General features: G+C 35.0%; 1 protein-coding gene across 1 annotated transcript in view; it reads left to right on the plus strand.

The window, feature by feature from the left end:
• The window catches only part of LOC123554699 (uncharacterized), a 58,424-nt gene extending 43,270 nt beyond the window's left edge, over positions 1–15,154 (plus strand). The window contains exons 20-21 of the mRNA XM_053547801.1: positions 13,037–13,387; positions 14,298–15,154. Of these exons, the coding sequence (XP_053403776.1) occupies positions 13,037–13,387; positions 14,298–14,467 (521 nt within the window). The 3' untranslated portion in view covers positions 14,468–15,154. The remainder of the gene's footprint in view (positions 1–13,036; positions 13,388–14,297) is intronic.
• Positions 15,155–25,578: the final 10,424 nt, after the last annotated feature.

Raw genomic sequence — 25,578 nt, forward strand, 5'->3', positions numbered from 1 at the left:
AATATACAAATAAATTGTCAATATTGAGCTGCATTCATAATCAAATGTCATGTAGTAACAGCTGATTGTGTAAAACAACTTCCAGTGTTTTTTTTTTTGGTAGTACACATTTATACTGTTTTCAGCTGTACATGTATACAGTGTGTACTATTTATAACCAAATTCATAGCAGTGTTAATACACAAAATGTGTTTATTGTATGTTTACATAAACTACTGGTAGTACTTTTTTCATGTTTCAAATATAAAATTTATTATTATATTATTATTATACCAGATTTATATAGCGCCCTTTTCATGATCAATTTCACGTTCAAAGGCGCTTTACATAGTTCAAATGCAGCCACACATGGCGCATAATTCATCCTCTGCTAGTACAGACACAGAGCGATCTGTACCAAAGGGATAGAGTGAGACAAAGCCCCCACGTCAGAGAAATCAGAAATCAGATACAGGCTTGTCCGGCTAACTTAGCCTAGCTCGTTGCGAATAGACAGCCTGGTTCTTTAACGTGTCCAGTGTATAGCACTGATACACGCAAGGATCGCCTAGGTTCCTGACCAGTACACCTCTAGTTGGGTGGGAAACACTGAAAAGCGTTTCTGAAAATTCCCGAGTAGCTGCCGGGGATCGAACCCCCGACCTCAGGATTGGAAGGCCAGTGTGCAAACCACTGAGCTATCCGTCCACCAATTTGGGTCTAGTATACCTTTAAGCTCTTCAACCAAGTCGGTAGGTCAAAGGTCAAGCTTTCAGCACGGTCTAATCTGTCTATCATATCTTGTGTCCAAAGCATAACTTAATAACCATTTTAAGATAAATGACGATTAGGTGCTGCTGGTAGGTACGTCAAAGTGTAAGGTCACATGGTGAGTTCAAACGTCAAATCTGTATTTTGTGTTTTGTGTCCGGAGCACAACTTCAAAAAAATATATAAAATGTATAGAGTTTAAACTTGCAACATAGAGTTCATAGAGATGGTTGTTATTGAGATTACTTAAGAAGTACATCAATCAACATTACTTCCTCCATCCAGGCCGACTTACATCTGTGTCACATTTAAAGTTTACATTTTGACTTAATTGATATTTTGTATTACAATAGCTATATTCCTCCTTTGTTTGTGCAAAGTCTGTTGGTAGTCTGATTTGTGCAAAATTATAAATGATTATATGGAATGTATTGTTCATTGGTAAGTATGTTTCAAAGACATGTTTTATATACTGTTTTTCAAAAACGTGCAATAAAATAAGTAAATGTGAAATGATTTAAATATTATGTGCGACTTCCTACTTGTGCAGTAGATCTTTAAAAATATGTTTTAGTAATATTCTAATTGCTTCTATCTTTATCTAATAATAGCTCCTGCGACTGCACCTAGCCTAAATAAGCCATCGACTGTAAGACTGAATGAGAGGCTTGAAATCAGCTGCAGTGGAGATATTGGCAGGGATCCAGACGGAAACGCGGCAACGAACATGTTTCTGGAGGTCAAATTTATGGTAATACTGCATGTCGTTTATCTTGTTTTGTAATTACCTGGTAAATTTTTTATCGAGGTTTTATTTGTTTTCAATGACGATATTTTAGAGAAATGCTTTTAAATGAACACCATATTCATCGCAAATTCTTTAAAGCAGAAAAACTCCACGGGTCGCCCAATACGACAAAATGAAAATGTTGCAGGCTCGGTTTGATTGATCCTGGTTATGGACTGTAGTGGAAATGCATGCTACTGTCCACGCTCTTTAGCACTGAGCTGAGCAAATAATCAAAACTAACTAGGTTTCATTGAGACTGATCAGGAACGTTAGGTCTGTAAGATTTGTTACGATTAACTGTTAGAATTATATTCTTTTTACATATGTTCACATTTTTGTAAGCTTGTCATCTCAAAGCACAAACAGTTTTGAACCCATTGTTTCAAATAAACAAAAGTTCACAATGTTCTTTAATTTTGTAATGTCTTTTAGAACGAGTCAAGGTTTTCTATTTACAACGAAAGTGTAGAACAAGAGCCAGTGGTCCTAGAAAACTGCCGGTATACACAGACCGTTCGTTTGATCTTCTATCCTGATGTTGGCTGGAACAATTCAGAGATCAGATGTGCTGTTCATAACGAAACTAACGTGGTTCAGTCATCAAAAAAACAAGCTATTATACTTGATAGCCCCAGTAGGTGCATTCTTACTATAATGACATTTAGAAATCTGAATAATTTTTCATAATGGTGAATTGCATGAGAAGTTTAACTTGTATCAATGAATTGACAAACTGGAAGGAGTGAATGCAATCGTTTCCGTAATATTTATCCTTATAGTCTAAAATAATTAACAATTTCAGATACGTATTTCAAAACTACAGACTTAACAGGAATCGTAGGTGAATCTGTGATATTAGTTTGTATTGTGGACGATGTGCACGGTCTTACTAGCATAACCATCACAAAAGGAACAGATAGAGCTATTGTAGCATCATACCCAGGAGATTCAAACAGCGACAGTGTCAGAGTTGTAACTGAAGAGAGTAATCTGAATGATTCTTCCGGAGTTCTGATGATCAATATGACAGTTCAGTGTGGAGATGACGGCGACTACTTCTGCACACCGAGTGGTTTAGGGAACCCTTCAGAAGCTGGTGCTGTTTTATCTCTACAATGTAAGTATAAAGGTGAAGTTATGCTTTTCATTCGTTGTAATAACAAGTTATTCCTACGCATTTTAGTGTCTAAAAACTTTATTTTTGGACATATATTCGATAAATTTGAAAACATAATAAATTAGAAAATATTATGGGTGGATTAAAAAAAACATAGCATAAAAAATAAGTAATTTCTCATTACAACTGTTTATCCGGCTCAACGTTATCATCAAGCTATCACATCGGACAAAATATAGAATTATTGCGGTATTAATCCGTATCTTCTGATGTTGTTTCAACAATATGGTGATATTTATCTCTTTTCTTATTTCTCAACCTTTCAAAACGTTAAATGGGATGCAGATGAATAATTTCATCTTGTCAACGTATTAAGTCGTCTACATTACTTACTAGGAACATTTTGTGATAAATATTTTTATCTGATACATTATCTAACAAATAATCATATTTGTATAACCGCTTTTGAAACATTCAGTTTAATGTATTAAAAATCTCTTTCAGGGAAAGCCCTCACACCAGTACTGGATCCATCAAGTGACATGGTTGAAAACTCTGATCCTTGGGTTGGGTTTGAAACTATCTGTACCGGGGAACTAGGCTCTGAAAATGCATCTATATATCTAGAATCGAATGTAGACGGAGAGTTTAAGAAAATTGAATCAACGAGTTCTTCAGAATTTAATTTAGAGCAGTGTTCAAACATGGCCACTATTAAATTTATCAACAAGTACACAGCAGTTTGGAATGGAACAATCATGAAATGTGTTATTGAAACGGAAGAGGAAAAGCTGATGGATGCCGAATACGTAACAGTTGTTTCAGGTATGATTTGAATATATGATACTTCATAGTGTGATACAAAGATAATCGTTTCATCAAGCGTTACCTAAGAGACAGTTGTAAGGTTGTTTCGGTAGCGCAGTTGATAGTGTCGTCCTAAGTGATGTCGCTTTACCGTTGCGGGTTCGGCTCCTTCGCTAAAATAAATACATGTTCGATATGCTCTCTCTCTCTCTCTCAGACAGTGAAGGTAATAATATATTGACTTATTTTGATATCTGAACATCAAACACTTGATATAGGAAATGCTGTTAGATAATCATTTAAAAAAAAACGCACTTATCAAGAATCACGAAGAGCCTAGTCGGAAATAACGTACATTTATGTATCTCAATATTTAACGCTATATTTGTATTACGGTTTGTCGTCATTAGCGTCACCCGCTTATACTGTAAAAATCTTAAGTTTGAATAATTTATATGAACCAGATGTGCGTTCTTATATTACGTTTTGGCTTCACTGACGTCACCCCCTTATACTGTAAACATCTTTAGTTTGAAAAATAATTCATATGAACCAGATGTGCGGTGTTTTATAGTTCACTCGCAAAACCCCAAAGGTATGTGCTTTTTGCTCAAGTAACACACATTTAGCAAATGACTGTAATGTCATAACTAACTACGCATCAAGAATGACAGTTGTTAAAAATAAACGCCTCTGTGTAATTGTTTGGCTATATTCAACACCAAGTTCAGGTAATACCCAGGTTCTACAGCAAGCGGCGATTCTACATACCTACGATGATATCACATGCAAACAGACGACATCCTTACAATTTTTTTAAACGTGCTACTGAAGCCAGCTTTATCACCAGTAACTTCCGGCATGTGTACAGCAGACACAAATTTTTTTATTTGATGAGGGATCGCAACGATCATTTATTACGTGAAATCAAGCAGAAAAGCTCAAACTTAAAATAACGGGAACTGATACGATACATCTCGCAAGCTTCGGGGATTTAACAAATGAGGTCCGACACTTGGAAACAACCAGAATTTATTTGATCACAACTTCCGGTGAAAAGATCACGATAGAGGTGTTGATAGAACCAACTATTGCTATCTACAAATTTATAACAGAAGTGTGACAAACCTCCAATACATAAAAGGTCTGAAACTTCCGCATCAAGTAACTTATGACCAAACATTTGAAGTATAGCTACTTATCGGCGCAGATTTTACTGGAGGGTCACTACTGAAGATAAAGTGATCCGTGGTTCGGGACCTACAACTGTAAAATCCAAGATTGGATACATGCTCTCCGGTTCGGTTCCATTTCAACCGTCAGGACGAAAGCCAACAATTAATCTAACTCTACATCTAATCACGCAAGCTCCGATCGAAATCGATTTAGAAACATTCTGAAAGCGTGAAAGCTTAGGAATTCAACATGATGACACTGAGTACGACAAATGCGACTACATGACTACATAACAAGAGAATTCCGTCATGTTTACGGGTGAGAGATACACAGCCGCGTTGCTATGGAAATTAGCCAACCCTACCGACAAACTATGACATAGTGAAGCGCAGAACTGGAAACTTACTGACCAAGTTACTTTAAGACCAAGTTACACTGAACCACTGCAATGTTATAATAAAAGGTCAAATAAAGAAAGGTTTCATAGATGAAGACATGCCTACAGATGAACCCGGAAAGAGAGTACACTACATTCCCCATCATGTCGTGAGAAAGGAATCTTCAACAACACGCACACGCCTGTTGCAGTTGTTAGTAATATCGAGAAGGCGTATCTACATGTGGGACTACACGAGAATGACCGAGATGTCACACGACTTTTATGGCCTTCTGATCAAAGTGATCCCGACAGCCCATTGAAAGAATATCGTTTCAGGTCCGTACTTTTCGGACCAGTTTGCTCCCCTTTTATCTTAAATGCAACAATACTGAAGCATCTACAGAGAAACTGCGACAACTGTACAACAACCTGTATGTAGACAACTTCTTGTCCAGTTTTGATCATGAAGCAGACGTGATGAGATATTTTCGGGAGTCGCGTGATCTTATGTCCGCAGCAGGATTTAAACTACAATCATGGAGCTCGAACAGTCTCTCGCTTAGAGAAATGGAGACACATCACAATGTACTCGAAGAAAATAAAGTAACAAAACTGTTAGGATTACGCTGGCAACCAAAAAAGGACACGATGACATTTCAAGAAAGACAAATAGACACAAACCCGATTAAGACCAAACGTTACATTTTAGAAAGTGCATCAAGAATATATGACCCTCTCGCCATACTCGGTCCAGTTACCGTAAGAGCCTATTTACTTCTCCAAGATATATGGAAAGAACGTTTGAATTGAGATACACCTCTTCCTATTATATATCAACGGAGATGGTTGAACATAGCGGCAGATTTGAATACTTCAATGAAGACACAGTTTTCAAGATATTACTTTACAGACTCAGACGGAAACCGAAGTGCAGACAAAAAATCAACACCCTATTTACACATATTTGTCGATGCTAGTACACAGTCATACGGTGCTACAGCTTACATCAGAAAAGTCGATATTTCAGCCTTAGTAATGGCAAAGAACGTAGTTGCGCCAATTAAAACGCTCACTCAACCAATGCTTGAACTAATGGCAGCCGTCATAGGAGCCAGATTGTCACAGCATTTACAGACAGCACTAGGAATACAGGAATATCCTATTTAACTGATAGCCCAATTGTACTACGCTGGCTCATTAACACAGAATACCATATGGGAAAATTAGACTCATCGTAAAAATCACCGCAAAAGCCAATAATAAGTTTGGCTAGGTAAATCGGCTCTTGGGACTTTTCGGTAGTTTTCGGTCTACTCCGTTATTTTGGGCCGATGTCTAACACATTAATCACAATACCTTTATAACGGTATTCTCAACAAACACATTATTTTAAAACCGAACAATCACTTTGCAAAAATAATTTCTACAATCTTACAATCAGATGGAAGCTCACTTTTTATAATACTTTGTTTGATGATAATGATTATGAAATAAAGGTTTTAAACAGTTGGGTTTTTTTGTGTAATCAAATAACTGCACATTTATTGTTATGTCGTGAGCGGTGTCCAACTAGCTTAGAATCTTATGCCAGCTCGAAGATCGAAACTTGTCGAATTTTGAACCCAAGCTACTCCTGAAGATCGAAAAACGTCAACTTTCAAAATAGCTTTTAATTTCGGGTCAGCTCAAAGTCATAATATTCCAAAAGCCAAATTTCGATATTGTATTGAATGAACAGCCTGTTCAAAGATTGATATTATTTTTTTGTAAAAGTCAAATATCGAGCAAACAATCAAGTGTCGAGCCAGCTCGAAAATTATACTTCAAATTTTGAAAAGCTGAATTTCAATATAATACTGAAACTGCGATCTACTCAAGATCATTATTCAAAGATTAAAAATCGTGCAAAATCGGATATATCGAAATTCAAGTTTTTAAAAATTTAAATAGATTATTCCCAGTATTATATTTCAAGCCTGCTTGAATTTTCAAAACAATCGAATTTAGAACTGGAATTGAATGTGAAACTAACTTTTGAAACAGCTGGATTTCGATCTTGCATTAATTTTATTTGCGAGCTCGCTCGACGTTTCGAAAATCTAGCACTGCATGCCGAACAAGTCCAATTTTCAATCTGAATATCGATAGGTATTGAATTAAGAGCCAGTTTAAAGATTACAATTTTAATTTTTAAAATGCCGCTTGACTAGAAATTCATGCTGGCTCAAAACATTTGAATTTCGATCTTCCTGCTGGCTCTAATTTCAATTCTGCCTCGAAATTTTAATAAGGCAGAATTGAAATTAGAGCCAGCAGGAAGATCGAAATTCAAATATTTTCTTCTTACACGTCAAAAATTTAATTAAAGCTCGAAATCTGTTCCTTAAGATTTTCATTTTCGACAGACTCGATGTTCAATGCTGGCTGGAAAAAAAACCACTGAACATTTCCAGCAAGATCCAAATTCAATGCAAACTCGAAATTCTTCTTTTTGAAATTTTGAATTTCGATCCTCAAGCTGTTTAAAATCGACTATTGGCTGTAAAAAAAAATCATATTATGGAGCGTCCAATAATTTATAAATCCGTACATGTGTGCAATTTAGCGGGTGAGAAGAAATCAGTCTTTACCATTAAGGAGCTTAAATTCCGTAAGAATTGACGGAAATATACGAGAATGTTCGAGTCTTTCCGATAACGAAAAAAACCCTATACCCATCTTCAAAATGCTTAAAAAAGACCATTTTCTTCTTCAACTAGAAAACTGAAGTTAATATGAAACAATAGATAAATTAATAAAGATTACTAAGTCGTTTGCAATTATCTTCAAGGGCAAGTAAGAATCTATTTATTCTTTGTAAAACAGAAGAAATTTCAGCAAATTATCCATATTTTACTATGTATCTAATTGTAGATAGACAGACATAAAGTATACGCAAAAAAGACCATTTTCTTTTAAATTCATTTTAAAAATAAAATATTCATTAGAAAGATAATGCGTTGAATATTATCGCATCGTTTGGAAAGCTAAAATACCTATAATACTTTTCCATAAATTTAAATAAAGTAAAGGGTTCCTTCTTTGCGCTATATAAAATATTTTCACTCGTGCGAAAAATCGATGGGTTTAATTTTCCCATATGCAACAACTGATTTGTGAGCTCACGTGAAACAGAAATCACAGCTTTAACTCGAAATCAGAAATAGAGATACTGACCAACCCAAGAGAATCTGGCCGATTTATTGACCCATGGAATTCCTGTCAAACATTATCAAGAAAGTAATTTATAGTTTAACGGATCATAGTGAATCACCCAGAAGTCTCAATTGCGGACATTAAACGTTAGAATCTCAACAGTATTATCTACTTGAGCAGACGACAATACCAAAAGTCGAACCAATGAAGAATCTTCAACCCACAGGACGAGACAGATTAGCTTTTCAATTCAAGATGTGATTGAAGTAACCAGATTCAGCAAACTAAAACGATTACTATGCATCACAGCTTACGTCTTGCGATTTATACGTAATTGTAGAATAGTAAGCCAGTCAAGAAACAGTGGTTCCATCACACTACAAGAACTTGAAAATAAAGAAATGTTACTAATTCTACTTTCTACTGTAAAGAAATGTCGGATCTAAAATCCGGAAAATCACGGTTACCGGTTGTTAGACAGTTACGTCTGTACGAAGATTCGTTTGGTTATATTAGATGTGGAGGCAAAATGCACAACGCACCCCTGGATGAAAAAACTCGATTTCCGATTCTGTTATCAGCAAAACATCACCTGACAAAACTTATCATATTTGATGCACACGAGAAACAACAGCATTTAGGTACAAATGCAACTACTAGTATCTGCCATCTAAAACAGAAGTATTGGATTCCAACAATACGTCAGTGTGTAAAATCCCTACTAAGAAAATGCACAATATGCCGCAAAGTCAACTCCAAACCCTACCTTGCTCCAGATCCACCACCATTACCAACATACAGAGTGGAAAATTCATCGCCTTTTGCAATGACGGGGATTGACTTTAGTGGAGCACTTTACGTCCGAGGAGGGTCCGGCCGAGAGTCCAAGACATATGTGTGTCTTTCTACATGTGCGGCTACCAGAGCAGTACGCCTCGAACTCGTGCATGATCGCACAGAAGATTCGTTTATGCAAGAGTTTCGGAGATTCGTTAGCAGACGATCATTCCCAAGGCTGATATTATCTGACAACGCAACAACCTATCAAGCAGCGTCTGTTACACTGAAGAAAATGTTCGGATCCAAAACATTGAAAGACCAGCCCAACAGTCGGGAAACGGAGTGGCTATTCGTCCAAAATCGCTCTCCATGGTTTGGCGGATGGTGGGAATGACTGGACTTGTTAAAAACACACTAATGAAGGTACTTGGTCAGTCATTCGTTACTTACGGATCCCTGCAGACGGTTTAACCAGAGCAGCTAAGATCCGTACCGGAAGTGGTCTTACAACACGAGCTATTTAAAAATCTTTACCCTCTGGAATTGAATGAAAATGAGAGACAGTAATTTCATGCGAGGATTTATTAAAATTGAATTGCGGAAATCCTTAAAGTATATAAACTTTAAGTATCGTTTATAGACTGACAGAGTAAAGTTATATTAACTGAAATTATGAATAATTTGAATTACATAGACACTGTACTTTTATAGTTTTAGAATCTACCCGAGAATGTGATTTATGAAAGACTTATTTTATGATTTGATCGGCATTCTGGGATAACATTTTATGATATTTGAAATATAGATATTTTTCTATATTTTAGTTTAATTAACTTTGAAACATTTCGCGGTCCTCAGAATGTTGGAAATAACCTACATTTATGTATCACAACGTTTAACGCTATTTATATGTATTACGTTTTGACGTCACTTACTTATACTTTAAACATCTTTTGTTTCAATAATAGATTCATATGAATTAGATGTGCGTTCTTAAATAGTTTACCCGCAATAAACCCCCCCCCCCCCACCCCCGATAAGCCTTACTTTGTTTCACCGTTGACGCTTTAATAGATATAAAGTATTTGTTTCTGATATTCTGATGTGTTGCTGACCGTATGAGACACATTTATTTTTATGAATTATGCGCACTTTTGCCAAGACAGCCTTTAGAACATCAAATACGCAAATTGCGGAAGCGTTGTAGTGAGGTGGATTTTAAACATTTTTCATGATAGTCATATGTCGAAATGACTCATTTACACTGATGTTATGAACTAATTTGCATTAATGCTGTGTATGCATGGACGTAGATAAAGTAAAGGTTTGCAGCATGTCCTAATGTGAACATAAAACATAGTTGTAATGCTGTAAGGTTACTGCTAAGAGACAACGGAACTCATCGAACCATATTCGGAATGTATAAGGAATGGATAGTGTTTGGCATTCTCTGCCTTTCATTGAATTACTACCGATTCTCTATTTTGTTTATTTTCAGAAACGTACTGTAACGGTCTTGCATATGGTATGCAAGTTCCTCATCCATTCGATTGTCGAGCTTTGTTTACGTGTAGAGGAAACCATAATATTACTGCATTCAGACCTAACAAAGACTGCCAAGTAGATGAGTGTTACGATGTTTTAGACACGTCCAAATGTATTCCTTGTGACAACGTTGGCAAATGTATGTAGTCAGTGTAGAATTTGTTAGCGATGTGATTTGATAATATATATTTTGTTCCCATAAATTTCCCAGCTTCCGGTAAATATACAATGATATATTTGTAATAATAATTGCTATCACATTCTGAAATGTTGCCGTGTCGAAATTTAAATGCTTTTTTCAGGTCGACGGGATCCATTAGAGAAGGAGGATAGTACTCCAACAAGTAAGACTTTTATAAACTTATAGCATATTGCTTAACTAAAATATGTAATGGAATACCGTAGGGGACTACAGAAATGCCCTCCGTCTGTTCGTTTGTCCGTCCGTAAATCTGGATACTGCAATTAATAAAAAAATATTCAGGTTAAGTTCATAAAACTAGATATGTAAATAGAAGACTATATTAAGATTACGCACGTACATGACTACTGTTTGTAGGTCATAGGTCAAGGTCACTATTGAAGGTCAAGTAAAAAAAATCCTTTCCATAACTTTTATATGCATTGATGGATTATCTTAATGCTAAACACGTACGTACGTCCCCAATGATGAGACAATGTGTCAACACATGATCTATGCTTGTCGCTTAAAGGTCATGGTTTAAGGTCAAGTAAAAATGTGTTTCCACTTCATAACTTTTACATACATTGAAGGATGTATTACCACTACAAGCAAATGCTTCTCGAAACCATACAACAATCAAAGGTCAATGTCACTATTGAAATTAAGGTAAAACTGGTTTCTGTTCATTAGCTTCTAAATGCCTTGAAGCATTTTTATATACACTCACACACATGTTCCCCATAACCAGATGATGTGTTGCTTGTGTTGCTTGCATGACAGATGCCTATCAAGCAGAGGTCAAAGTTACCATTGAAGGTCAAGTATAAAGCTTTCTGCATCATAACTTTTTATAGCATTGAAGGAATTTTTATACCTACAGAGAAATCTTCCCCATGATTAGACTATGTGCCGCGCATGTATATTATTCAAAACAGCTAAATCTGTAATCATTCCTTCTTCGAAACAAAACATAAATAGATAGAAGTTGACATTATACAAATATGCTTCAAAGATAAAAACAATAAGATTCACTGCTTGTTTTTGAAATAATAATAACATCAAATTCAAAAACCCTTTGTAAGAATATCCTGAATAACACAAAATCTTAAGTTTGCTCAGTGACTTGTAAACGAGTTAGTTCAGCTTCGCATATTCAAGACTAGTCATTTATTTATACCTTTAACCTAAGAAATCATAAATACATTCGTGAAATCTTTATAGGGAAAATTACCTATTCCTTAAGTGTACTTTTTAAAAAAAAATCAAGTTTGATTAGGAGATGTAAATTTCATTAGTTATTCGCTTAAAACATTGTCACAGTTATAGACAATCGAAAAAGGAAGATCGTATATTTCGCATAAACTTGTGGTGTGTTGCATTACGAAGGCTCATTTTTTCTAATATGTAGTACAAAGTTTTATTTCTTGTTAATATTTCGCATTAATTTTAATAATCTGTTTTTTAAAGCATGAAAATTCGTCAAATTTCAGAATTATATTTCTCGAGCGAATCTGAAACGGTACAGATAGGAAACAGTCTACAAGTTGAATGCATTCTTGAAGGCAACTCGGCAGACTCGGGAGCAATTCTTACTAGAAACTCAACAGTATTAGGCGAGGAACATGTATGTAATGTCAGCAGTAGTGGCATTGGCACATGTAATTTTATGGATATAAATGGCATAGGAACAAAAAATGCAAACAACTTGACAGCAGCTGTTACGATCAACCCAGTTAAGTGTGAAGATGAAGGAATATATTACTGCAATTCTGTCTCTGACAGTTCTCTCCAAGCGTCATTTATATTATCAGTAATAAGTATGTATTTAAAAATGACTTACTTAAAAGTATATAGATCGACAATATCTTTGTTAGACAATTTAAATTTAACATACATGAATATAATACTTATTACACTTTTAATATCTAATGAATCCATAGGATTGTTGCCATTTTGAGTTCATTTGGACAATAGCGCTACTAAAGTAATTTGTTTAAACAGTTATTTTGAATCCTAAGACGTAAGAAAATTATGTATCTCCAACAATTATTGACAGAAGTTGCATCATGAAATTTCTATATTATTTGATTGTAATACACTATTAAAGTATGAAAGAAACGTTTACCCTTACACTTGATATTGTCATTAAATCGAAATGGAACTTTTTATGACATTTTCATATCAATAAAATTGAAAGTGAAACTGTTAAATTTACTTTTCGTAAAATATCTAATTGCTTAATTGTAAAGTTTTGCTTGTTCAAAATTGCATATATTTTTGCCGATGTAATTCAAGATTTTCGTTTTAAAACAGAGCCACCAAGTGGAAGAGTTCTGCTGTCACTTCCTAGGAGAATGATTTTAGGTCAAACGGAATACAATGAGAAAGTAACATGCGAGGCAAATGTCGGCTACCCGGCAGGAGATATTCGCATTGAGTATAGTAATAACAATTTCCAATCGTACAACACATACAGTCTTGGAACTGAAGAACCACAAACAGAATCGGAAAAGGAATGTTCATTCAACAAAACAGTTGCCTACAAAGAACATACCTTCACTGAATCTTGGAATAACACTGATATACGATGTGCAGTCTACAATCATACTGACGCCTCAGAACCAGTTTTAGTTTCTGATGTACAGAGAATTTTGTTGATTGAGAGTAAGCACTATTATTTTATTTTCAATAGAAACAAATATTTTCCCTTTTTTCTGTTTAAAAGATTAATAAATATAGTCCATTTTAACTAAATACATGATATATAAGGAGGCATACTTTGGATATCCGTGCATTTGAAATAAATAAAGAACTTTTTATTGTCGGAAGTATTGACCTGGCGCTCATGAAAATTGCGTATGTGTCCGTAATTTTTGTTGTTGTTGTCCGAACATAAATAACGATATTAACTTTTGAAAAGCCCCTATGATACATTTCTTTATAAACATCATCAATTTGCATGTGAAGATATTAGCGTTTAGCTATTCAGGTTCAAGTCCTCTAACTGACCGTATTATTTGTTTTATTTTATGACGAGAAATTTTTTACACTTACCATGATAAATCGTTCATTTATTGAAAGAAATACTCTACACTTCAATATTCTTCTACGTACATGTCCATAAACAGTTCTGCAAAATGACGACGAAATCTTAAGGACCGGACAATTGTTCATACATTCAACGGACACTTAAAGGAACTCGCATCAGCACACGAACATAATGCTATGTTTTATGAAATAATGTAAGAATAAAAGAACTATCGATACAACTAAATTACGTTGAACTGAAAAAAAATCAACTGAATTCGACCCCATGGTAAAGTGCTTAGAAGTCGGAAAGCTTATCCCTACGACTATTGGTTGACTATATCGGTTATTTTAATTAATGTATATATTTTCAGAAAACAAATATCGCGTAAACTGATAAAAATACTGGCGAAAATGAATAAGTGCCAGCTCAAAACCTTGCGGCAATATCAAAGCGTGTAATACTTCTATAAATAGTTGCACGATCAAAATGAGTTTATTAATGATACATTGTTAAACATCTATACATTTCTTTTTTATATTACAGATGAATGTCCGCCTACAGGATTCTTGTATTATTACCATCCGTTTAATTGCCATTACTACATTTTATGTGTTTCTGGAGTAACAGTCGTTGGTGACTGCGGAATAAACTGTCCAGATATTGAAAACACCACTCTGCTAGCATGTAAACAGTGTAAGTTTCCTAACTGCTAGATAACAGACGAGCTGTGAAATATGTATTATCACACAGGATCATCGAACGAACCAGTATTTTTATGTTTTATTACGTTGAGAAGTATTAGATATCATATAACAAGAATACTGTTATTATAATTTCTTTTTAAGAAATACTCACATATAAACTCTCGCACTGACACACACACGCACGCACATAAGTACGCACGCACACGCACACGCGCCATTGTGTTCGTGTCAGATGTACAACTATCTCCTGTTTTACTTGTAATTCCGATTGTAACCTCCGCTTGAAAGAGTGTTTGCCTCAGACATTCTGTATGATTTTCATTACAATGAAGCTACAGTACACGTATACACGCCCTGTTCAGCCAATCAGTTGCACAGTTAAGTCAGGTGACTATGTGGTTTTTCGTATCAACCTGAAAAGCGCATGAACGTAGATTGGTAACCAAATGCTTACCTGACTAGTCGGGTATAAATTAGACTGAAACTAAAGAATACCAAACTGCGATCATGCTTTGCATGCGACGAATACACAATACATGTATACAAGATCAAAATTATTTCTTCCCAGCAACGATCTTGATAAGTACGTGGAAACATGTTTTGATGATTTCCACGTTTTAATATTAAACTACTGAAAGTTTAGAAAATTGTATGAATAAATAAAATTATTTTGGAACATTACTTCTCTTTTTCGTTGATCCAGCATTTTAAAAGTTCGTTTAGTCCAGTAAAACCACCTGCTTAGCTCTAAATGTACAGCACAATTGTTACCCTTGGTTCTTTAACTTCGATAGCAACAACATATATGTATGAACCACAACGCTGCTATAGTTTATCATTTTGTTTCTATTTACTTCACAAATGGTTGCAGGAAACACCGAAATGATACAATTCCTAAGACAAGTATCGAAAGTGTCGTGGCTCTGAAAATAAACAATAAATTGCACTGAATAATTATGTGTTTATGGATACATGAGCAGCAGTATGAAATAAAACAATAGCAATCCGGACAGACTTAAAGCTTATTATTCTCCAGTCAATATCATACTCTGACAGGGAGTATTTCACCAATTTAAATACAAACTTTGGCAGGAAAAGGTCGGGCTTGACTCCGTAGCAGACATCCAGTTTCATGTAATATTATATATTTACAACATAGTATTATGCGTATTTCGTAATAACTGTAAAAGTATGCAACGTACATCATCAAGTGGCTAATCCATATCTCACCTTTATTTAGCCTTTTACATTCGTATATGATAAATACATTTTTGTATTACATTTTACATACCGATTGTGGATCGAATCAGCACACACACTGTCTTTAAAACCGTTCTGTTGACTGTCAAACTCACTTTCCCGTGATGATGCCTTTATGCTGCAAATACGAGTAAACAACAATTGCAACTTAGTTCTATAGACTGTGATCATTTAATAATACTGCATATGTATTAATTAGGTTAAAAGCTAAGGTTATAGAAAGTAAGAAAGTTTAAAAAAGCCGTCATCTTGAAAACTATGTACATGTACAATTACATGTTCCAAATATTTGATTAATTACAAAACGTAAGAAATAAGCTTGCAGTCTAATATTCAAACAAGAACAAACGATTTCTTACCTGCAAAATGACCGTTACAGCAAGATCAATCAAATATTGTATAAAATAGAGGAACCAAATATACATGTCTGTCTTCTTCTACAACTGACTAGGAACTTGTCTCAAGTGACACTTTACAACAAAGACAACAAGAGCTGTCTGAGGACAACGCGCTAGACTTTTCCTAGTGCTTGACTCTGAATTAGTGCTTTGCCAGTAAAAAATTCATAAACCTTTAACCAAAAAACATCTAAGTTCAGAGTTATGGGAATTGTTTCTCCTGGTGTAGATTTTAACAGTAAATAATTATTTCAAGTTTCAAGCCTAAGCTTTGATAGTAACAGAGATATTTGACTTTATCAAAAACTTTAACCAAAAAATCTAAGTTAAAAAAGGCATAACTCTGTCAAAATTCAAATCAGAGTTATGGGAGTTATTAGTCCCCCACCGGTTGAAAACCAATTTCGGGGACTATAGGAATACGCTTTTCCGTCATTCCATCATTCTGTTATTCCGTCATTCCGTCTGTCCATCTGTCCGTCCGTCCGCAATTTCGTGTCCGGTCCATAACTCTGTCATCCATGAAGGGATTTTAATATTACTTGGCTCAGATGTTCCCCCAAGGTCAACTCTAATATTTTCTTTATGGTCCATAACTCTTCCATCCATTAAGGGATTTAAATATTAGTTGGCAAAAATGTACCTCATAATAAGACGATGTGTCATGAACAACTTTCAGACCCCTAGCTCAAAGGTCAAGGTCACACTTAGCAGTCAAATGTTAACATGGCATGAACAGGGTCTGTTTCGTGTCCGGTCCATAACTCTGTCATTCATTTAGGGATTTTAATATTACTTGGCACAAATTTTACCCATGATGAGACAAAGTGTCATGTGCAAAACCCGGACCCCTGACTTAAAAATCAAGGTCAAAATTTGGGGTCGTCAAAGGTCAACAGGGCTTTTTTCTGTCCGGTCCATAACGTTGCCATCCATAAAACTGAAAAACTGAAACTGTTTCATTTGATTAAACGCCTATTTTTACGCAAAACATATTCAATGGCGTTTTACAAATACATAAAAATACGACAAAAATTAAGATATTTAATGACATATAACATAAATGAGCATAAATACCATTGTGAATAAACTATTTAGTAAGCATTAAAAAAAAAGATCAGACATCAGATAAGATTAATAAAATATTAGAATATTAAGATACAGTAAGACAGCTGTTGAAGGGATTTTAATATTACTTGGCACAAATGTTCCCCATGATAAGACAACATGACATGCGCAAAACCCAGACCCCTAGCTTAAAGGTCAATGTAACAACTAGAGGTCAAGCGTCAATAGGTTTTTTTTTACTGTCCGGTCCAGATCTCTGTCATCCATCAAGGGATTACAAAATTACTTGGCACAAATGTTCCCTATGATGAGACGACGTGTCATGCGCAGCACCCAGAACCCTAGCTTTGTGAGCAAAGGTCAATAGAATTTTGTTCCTGTCCGGTCTATAACTTTGTCATGCAAGACATCAGTTAACACAAATATTCCCCTGGACGAGACAACATGTCATGCGCAAAACCCGGGCCCAAGGTCTAAAGTCAAGGTCACACTTAGAGGCCAAAAGTCAGATACAAAAATGTCTTTGTCCGGAGCATTTCTTCTTCATGCATGGAGATATTTCGATGTAACTTGGCACAACTGCATATATTGCCAATAATAAACAGTAAGACCTTAATTAAAATGTCACATATGACATTGATAAACAGAAAAACCCTTCATATTTTGACAATGATAAACAGAAAGACCCTTATTAAAAAGTGACATATTCACAAAGACAAACAGTAAAAACCTTATTAAGATGTCAAATGTTGACAATAATAACCAGTAATAAGCAGTATTAGAGACTATAAAATTTTCTTGTGCAAATCGTCAGCCTCATTTGAAAAGGATGGAGCTGAAAAATGCCAAATTTTTAAGGAGACACCAAAAAACCCCGAAAATTCAAAAACAGCATATCAGCAAATAGAATGCACAATTTAAAAAAATCAGCATCAAAAAGACGAACAAATGTTCAGCGCCATGAGGATCCCCTGTTTTAAGAATTACCTCCCTTTGTTGTTACTATGAAAAAATTATATTGTTACTTTTTTATTTCTGATCGTAGGGAAAAGTCGAGACCTCTTCTGTGGTACAACATGCTTGTTACATCGAATTTTTAGATGTATTTTGACTATCTCTACCTGGTAAAGAGTTTTGTGTGGACTTATAATAGATTTTTTTTTATTAATTTCCATTTGTCGTTACTATTAATTACTTATATGATAACTTTTCTTTTTATAATTAGCCAAAAAATCCATATGAAATCAATATATATACAAACTGTAAGTTTTTATAAATGGAAATTTTAATCCAAGTGTTTTGATATAACATATTGTATATATAGTACAATATTGTTTATACATCATTGACAGATATCAGTTCAGTATGTTATACTGCAGTAGAAGAAATAGGTGCATTCCAGTAGGATCTTTGTATTGCATGGCAATACTTCATTCACTTGTTTCTCCTCATGTAGACTTTGATAGTAATAATCTATTTTAAGTATCAAGTCAAAAGCATTAGTAGTAACAGAGATATTTGACTTTTATCAAAACCTTTAACCAACAGCGCCGCCGAAGAAGACGCCGCCGCCGACCCTTGGGCGAGTGCAATAAGTCTACTTTTTCTTCGAAAAGTCGAGCTAAAAAGCGGGAGAAATGCCCCAGATAGTCAAAGGGAGACAACCTTAACTGGATTAAGTAAATATTCCAACCTGATTACACAATGCTTTGCATATGCAGAGGTCGCGACTTCAATTTTAAGGGTCGCTTACGATTATTTAAAAAGAAGAACAATTAAACAAACGTTTAGTTAGCTTTCATTTTCTCAAGGGAACTGCAAGTTTTATTTGCTTGTAGTTTAGATAATAAAATGGAGCTAAGTGATTTAGTAGAGATAGTACTTAAGTTTTACAAATCATAGGTTTGAAGTTAAAAAACTTTGAAATGAAGGCAAGTGTCCTTATATTTCTCAAAAATAGATAAATAGACAATATTTTAACCAAAGCGTAGAGTTATGAGCATTTAATATTTTCATGTAAAAGAAAATTTTGTGATCAAGGAAATGTAACTCTTCTTGAACATGCAGAAACATCGAAGGGACATAATACAGTGACTTTTTTCTAATTAAGTGCATTTGATTTAACATTCAGTTGTGACCTGGATTGCTAAATTATGATCTATGATACTGCGTGCTAAAAATTTAGAAAATCTGGAACAGTCTGTAAACAGCAAAAATATGCTGTAATAGAAAACAACTATCAAAACTCTCACTGAGAACCCAGAACCTCTTACACCTAAGGCAGACACTCTACCACTTCCCTGTAACAGCAGTAGATAATAGCTATGCAGTTTTTGTGCACATATTACATTACGTGAACTGGAACAATTTTGTGACAATAACATCATAATCGGTGAACTCCGGATTATCAGCGTATTCGCTTTGTTACCTAACGGCAAATTTCGTGTAGAGAAAAAATATAATGTAATGCTGCCAACGTTTAAATCGGTCAAAACTGCCCAAATTTCTCTGACGTGTTGTTCAGAGTATGAACTTACTAACTGGTAGTACCAGTGAAATATAGCTCACACTGAATCCTTTATGTTTGCCCTTTTAGCAGCTGGCGAACGTCAAAGACGGTGAGTTTTGTCCAAATATAAACAATTGTTTTACCAGTTTTGAGCGGATTTCAACTGATAGGAAATTACAGTTACAAACTAAATACCTGTCTGTAACATATGAAGTCATTAGCATTTACTGTTATTCAGTATTATGACTAAGATCGACTGCCATTCATTCATTCCAAAGATTCATTATAAGACAGAGTCAATTGTTTAAATTTTTTTTAATCCTAACCGGTGCACTTGTAAAAACCACTTTATTTTGAAAAATCGAAATATGCGAAGAGCTATGGTATGGTCTCTAGATTTAGTGACTTTAAGCATACTTATTTACTAAAACAAAAATCTCTATTGCTGTGGACACGTGGTAATACTTTGATTAAAACAAGAGGGTCATGTTGACCCTGAATCGCCCACCGGAGTAATTTGAGCCACATGTTAAAAATGGCAAACTGATGCTAAAATATTAGAAAGTAGGTCAGTAGGTCACATTCATGGTTACTAAATGTCAGTTTTAAGATTGGTGTGCAAAATTGCATATGTCATCCAAATTTCAAGGCTGTATCATTAAAAAAAGAAGAAAGTAGGTCAGTAGGTAATGGTCACAGTCAGGTGACTTGGAGTCGTCGTATAATTATAAATAACAGTCTTGGAAATATTATCTGATATTTTTTGAAGTATTTATTCTTATATAACTCATATAACCAGATACTCCCTTCTGTGGCAAAATAAACAAAATGACCTTTATACAGATGACATTGATCTTAATATAATCTTCACCATAAACTTAAAACCTGAAAAAGTAGCATCTTTGATCAAACACCAAGGGGCATGATTTTGCGTTTTAAAACGCCGCTCCTTGTTTCTTTATATTATTTTTGGAAAAAGCTAAGTTATATGATGATCACAGGTGAAAATAACTCTTATTGTGAAGCGTGAATATTCATTTTTTGAAACTTTAGGCAAAACAAAATTGAGAATTTGCGTTATGTTTACCTGTATAGTTAATTTACATATCTATTTGCAACATTTTGGAATACGGTAAGGGGCATTATATTATCTTGTATAATACCTAAATTTATATCTGTAATTAAAGTGTGAGATTAACTGCAACTATTTTCTTCTGTTTTAGCTAGCCTGAGCCAAAGTCTCATGGTGAGCTTTTATCACCACTCAATGCCCGTCGTGTGTCGTGTGACGTCCGTCCGTCAACATTTTCTGAAAAAAATCTTTTTCTTAAAAAACCACTTGTCGTAATTACACAAAACTTCACAGGAATGATCCTTGGGTAGCCCCCTTTCAAAATTATTCAAATAACTGAATTCTGGTTGCCATGGTAACCGAAAGGCAAAACTTTAAAAAGTCATTTTGTTCAAAACTGCACGGCAAAGAGCCTTGATATTTGGCATGTGACATCATCTAATGGTCCTCTATGAGGATTGTTCAAATTGTCCTCCTGGGATGAAAAAAGGCCCCGGCCTGGTGGTCACATATTTTGCATAGACTTATATACTATTAGGAAAAATCTTTAAAATGTTTCTTGTCTAAACCCACAAGACCTAGGTCTTTGATATTTGGTATGTAGCATTGTCTTGTGGTCCTCTACCAAAATTGTTCAACTTATAACCGTGGGGTGAAAAGAGGCTCTGCCTCGGGGTGTTCAAGTTTTACACAGACTTATATAGGAAACACTTTAAAAGTCTTCTTGCCTGAAACTGCAAGGCCTAGGCTTTTGATATTTAGTATGTTGCATTGCCTTGTGGTCTTCTATCAAATTTATTCAAATTATGCCCCTGGGGTAAAAAGAAGCCCTGCTCTGGAGGTCCCAAATTTAACATAGACTTTTGTAGGGAAAAATAAAAATCTTATTGTTCAAGCTCAAGGCCTAGGCCTTTGATATTTGGTATGTAACATTGCCTAGTAGATCTCTTACAAGATTGTTCAAATTATGCCCCAGGGATAATAAAGATGTTTTCTATTAAGTTTTTAAGTTTGAAGGTAAAGGTCATCTGAGGATCAATGTCATTCGTGAACAGGTCAGTTTGTGGATTTTGCCACAAGGATTGTTGAGTGTGAGTATGAACTAAATCGGGATATTGATGTGAGCTATAGGCAATCTGGTTCATACGAACGCAAGAACTGCCCGGGCAAAGCATTTATATCTATTCCCAGGTAAAGTCACATGCAATAAATCGCCTTTCAAAGATACTGAAAAAAAAATCAAGATAAAGCTAAATATTTCCGCTTTAAAACGTGCCGAGCCTGATTATTTCATAACTGTTTAGCTGATTGATTGTTGAATTCATTGGCTTTAACAAATTTTAACTTTATTTTAGTTATACAATGTATGTAAGTTAACAAAACTTCTGTTCTGGATTCTGCAACTGTTCTACACCTCTAACTGACAGGCGGAGGACGAATGGCGCGCTGTTTTCTGTCAAAACATATCGCGCACGGGCATAAAACACACCGCCTTTCCATTCATATTCTTGTGCTATACCTTCTGAAGATACCGGACAGGCTTGTAGTAATGGTTGGATTTAGTTTGTTCAGCGTAGTTTTAATGTAATATGGATAAACGGGGACGATAACTTGAAAATACGAAGAAAAGAATATATAAACATTTAACATAACGCTATTGAGAAATTCTGTTTAATATGTTGAGAAAAACAATTCCGCTTTGAAGATATTCCTAGCCTGATTATTTCGAGCAAATGGGAAGGTGATTTTTCAGTAGATTTGTTTTATGTTGTTTAATACCATATCCTAACATACTTTTATGAATATCGATTTGTTCTCCGAATGCAATTGCCAACTTCTCCACATGACAGAGAGGTAGAGACCACGATTCAAATTTCACACACAACTAACTTCATACTTCAAATACAAATATTTTCTTCAAATAATCGGGAAAAACATATCACACTCAGACATCGAATTCGAGATATCTTTATTCAAAGCCTTGTGGTCAACTTATTTAGCCAGCTGGGTGGACTGGCTGTTTAAACGAGGTTGCGTTATATTCATATTGTTTTGATTACTTTTCTGTATAGATTTGCAATGTTAAAAATATGAATGAGCAGCATTTCTATCAAATATTCAACATGGACATCATAACTATGTTGTTTACCGCATAAACTGATTACCGCAAACCTGTATTACTTCTGCATACCACAACCTCCGACGACCCTTCTTTATTATACAAGTGTGCTGTAAACTACACCACTGATAGCTTGTTTTCTGTTATTGTTGCTATTCAGAGGTATTTTGAGCTTAGTGGTAGAAAGATAAGTTTTTTGAGATCCAACAGTATTTTGCAATTGGTTGGTTGGTGTAAATTTTGGTCTTGAGGCGGTGTTGAGCACAGAAATCTCACAGAAATCTCAGTTTAGAAAATTTCAAAGTTTGTAAAGATTCGAAGGAGTTCAGTACTTAGAATATTGTGGAAATGTCTCCAAGACCTCAAGGGTGGGCTAAAGCATCGACATATTGAACCTCATAGAGCTCGGGCATATCCTGTTACAAATTCTACACGTTGTCCTGTGCGTTTTTCCCAACTCTTATGTGTGCAAACCTAATCCACAAGCGGACCTAGCAATTTTCTATTTTCATCCGATGACAAATCAAGCAGCAGACATATGGTATTCAGTAAAATTGTGTTTTAAATGACCTTGGCTAAAATTAAGGGGATGATTAGTATTTAGTGGTAGTTGAGTAAAACGTTCTATTTAAATAAACTCAGTGTTCAAATGTCACTTTGTGTATTACCAAATTCAGTGCTTTGTTTTTTTAACTTTTTTTCTGCCTTTAGTTAACACATAATATTTAATTCTTTTAACAATATAATTTTGGTTTCACTATGTATAACGTGTAGTGCACTGTGTGTAATCTTTAGAATATGCCAAATCACTCTTGTTATTGAAAATCTTGGTTAAAAAGTACTTTCAAATTATAAAACTGTTTTGGTTAATAATTCAACTTCTTAGTTTTTTTCGTTTTCTCTTTCTTTATATCAGCGTTTAAATACTTTTTGAACAAGAGTGAATTATTTTATTGTTATATATTCTGGTCATTTGGGATACTGGAATCCACTCAGTAGATGTGTAATGAGTTCCGCTAAAGCCGGTGCTAGTGGGCGTGAGAGGTGTTGCACATTTCATTACCTCTCATGAACAGACTCAATCAAACAGAGTCATGCTATCATTCTGCTTGGTTGCATTCTATGCATCTAAAAGATCCATTTACAGATTTTATTTTGAATGCGTGGTAATTATTGAAAATTGTGATAGTATTATAGTTATTATGTCTTTACTTGTCTCTTATAACTCTTCCAAAGAGTGGCAAAGTACATGTATATAGAATTTTACAATGTTTTACTATTGATTTGTATACTCTGATGAGATTTCAATAAACAATTAACAATATTAAGTTTGTTAAATCTGACAATTGTCCATGCTAAATTATATCATCAGAAGTACCGTTATCCTACTGCAAAGGAATAAATGCCATATTCACATAAGGTCGCAAAGGAATAAAGGCCATATTCACGTCAGGTTGCAAAGGAATGAATGACATATTCACGTCAGGTTGCAAAGGAATGAACGACATATTCACGTCAGGTTGCAAAGGAATGATTGACATATTCACGTCAGGTCGCAAAGGAATGAATGACATATTCACGTCAGGTTGCAAAGGAATGAATGACATATTCACGTCAGGTTGCAAAGGAATGATTGACATATTCACGTCAGGTTGCAAAGGAATGATTGACATATTCACGTCAGGTTGCAAAGGAATAAATGACATATTCACGTCAGGTTGCAAAGGAATAAAGCCCATATTCTCAACAGGTTGCAAAGGAATGTGTGACATATTCACGTCAGGTTGCATAGGAATGATTGACATATTCACGTCAGGTTGCAAAGGAATAAATGACATATTCACGTCAGGTTGCAAAGGAATAAATGACATATTCACGTCAGGTTGCAAAGGAATAATTGACATATTCACGTCAGGTTGCAAAGGAATAAATGACATGTTCACGTCAGGTTGCAAAGGAATGATTGACATATTCACGTCAGGTTGCAAAGGAATGATTGACATATTCACGTCAGGTTGAAAGGTAATGAATGACAAATCCACGTCAGGTTACAAAGGAATGAATGACATATGACGTCAGGTTGCAAAGGAATGAATGACATATTCACGTCAGGTTGGAAAGGAATGAATGACATATGACGTCAGGTTGCAAGGGAATGATTGACATATTCACGTCAGGTTGCAAAGGAATGAATGACATATTCACTTCAGGTTGCAAAGTAATGAATGACATATGACGTCAGGTTGCAAAGGAATGATTGACATATTCACGTCAGGTTGCAAAGAAATGATTGACATATTCACGCCAGGTCGCAAAGGAATGAATGACATATTCACGTCAGGTCGCAAAGGAATGAATGACATATTCACATCAGGTTGAAAGGTAATGAATGACAAATCCACGTCAGGTTACAAAGGAATGAATGACATATGACGTCAGGTTGCAAAGGAATGAATGACATATTCACGTCAGGTTGGAAAGGAATGAATGACATATGACGTCAGGTTGCAAGGGAATGATTGACATATTCACGTCAGGTTGCAAAGGAATGAATGACATATTCACTTCAGGTTGCAAAGTAATGAATGACATATGACGTCAGGTTGCAAAGGAATGATTGACATATTCACGTCAGGTTGCAAAGGAATGATTGACATATTCACGCCAGGTCGCAAAGGAATGAATGACATTTTC

The sequence above is a fragment of the Mercenaria mercenaria genome, chromosome 7 (assembly GCF_021730395.1).
Source record: "Mercenaria mercenaria strain notata chromosome 7, MADL_Memer_1, whole genome shotgun sequence".
In the NCBI taxonomy this organism is placed as follows: domain Eukaryota; kingdom Metazoa; phylum Mollusca; class Bivalvia; order Venerida; family Veneridae; genus Mercenaria; species Mercenaria mercenaria.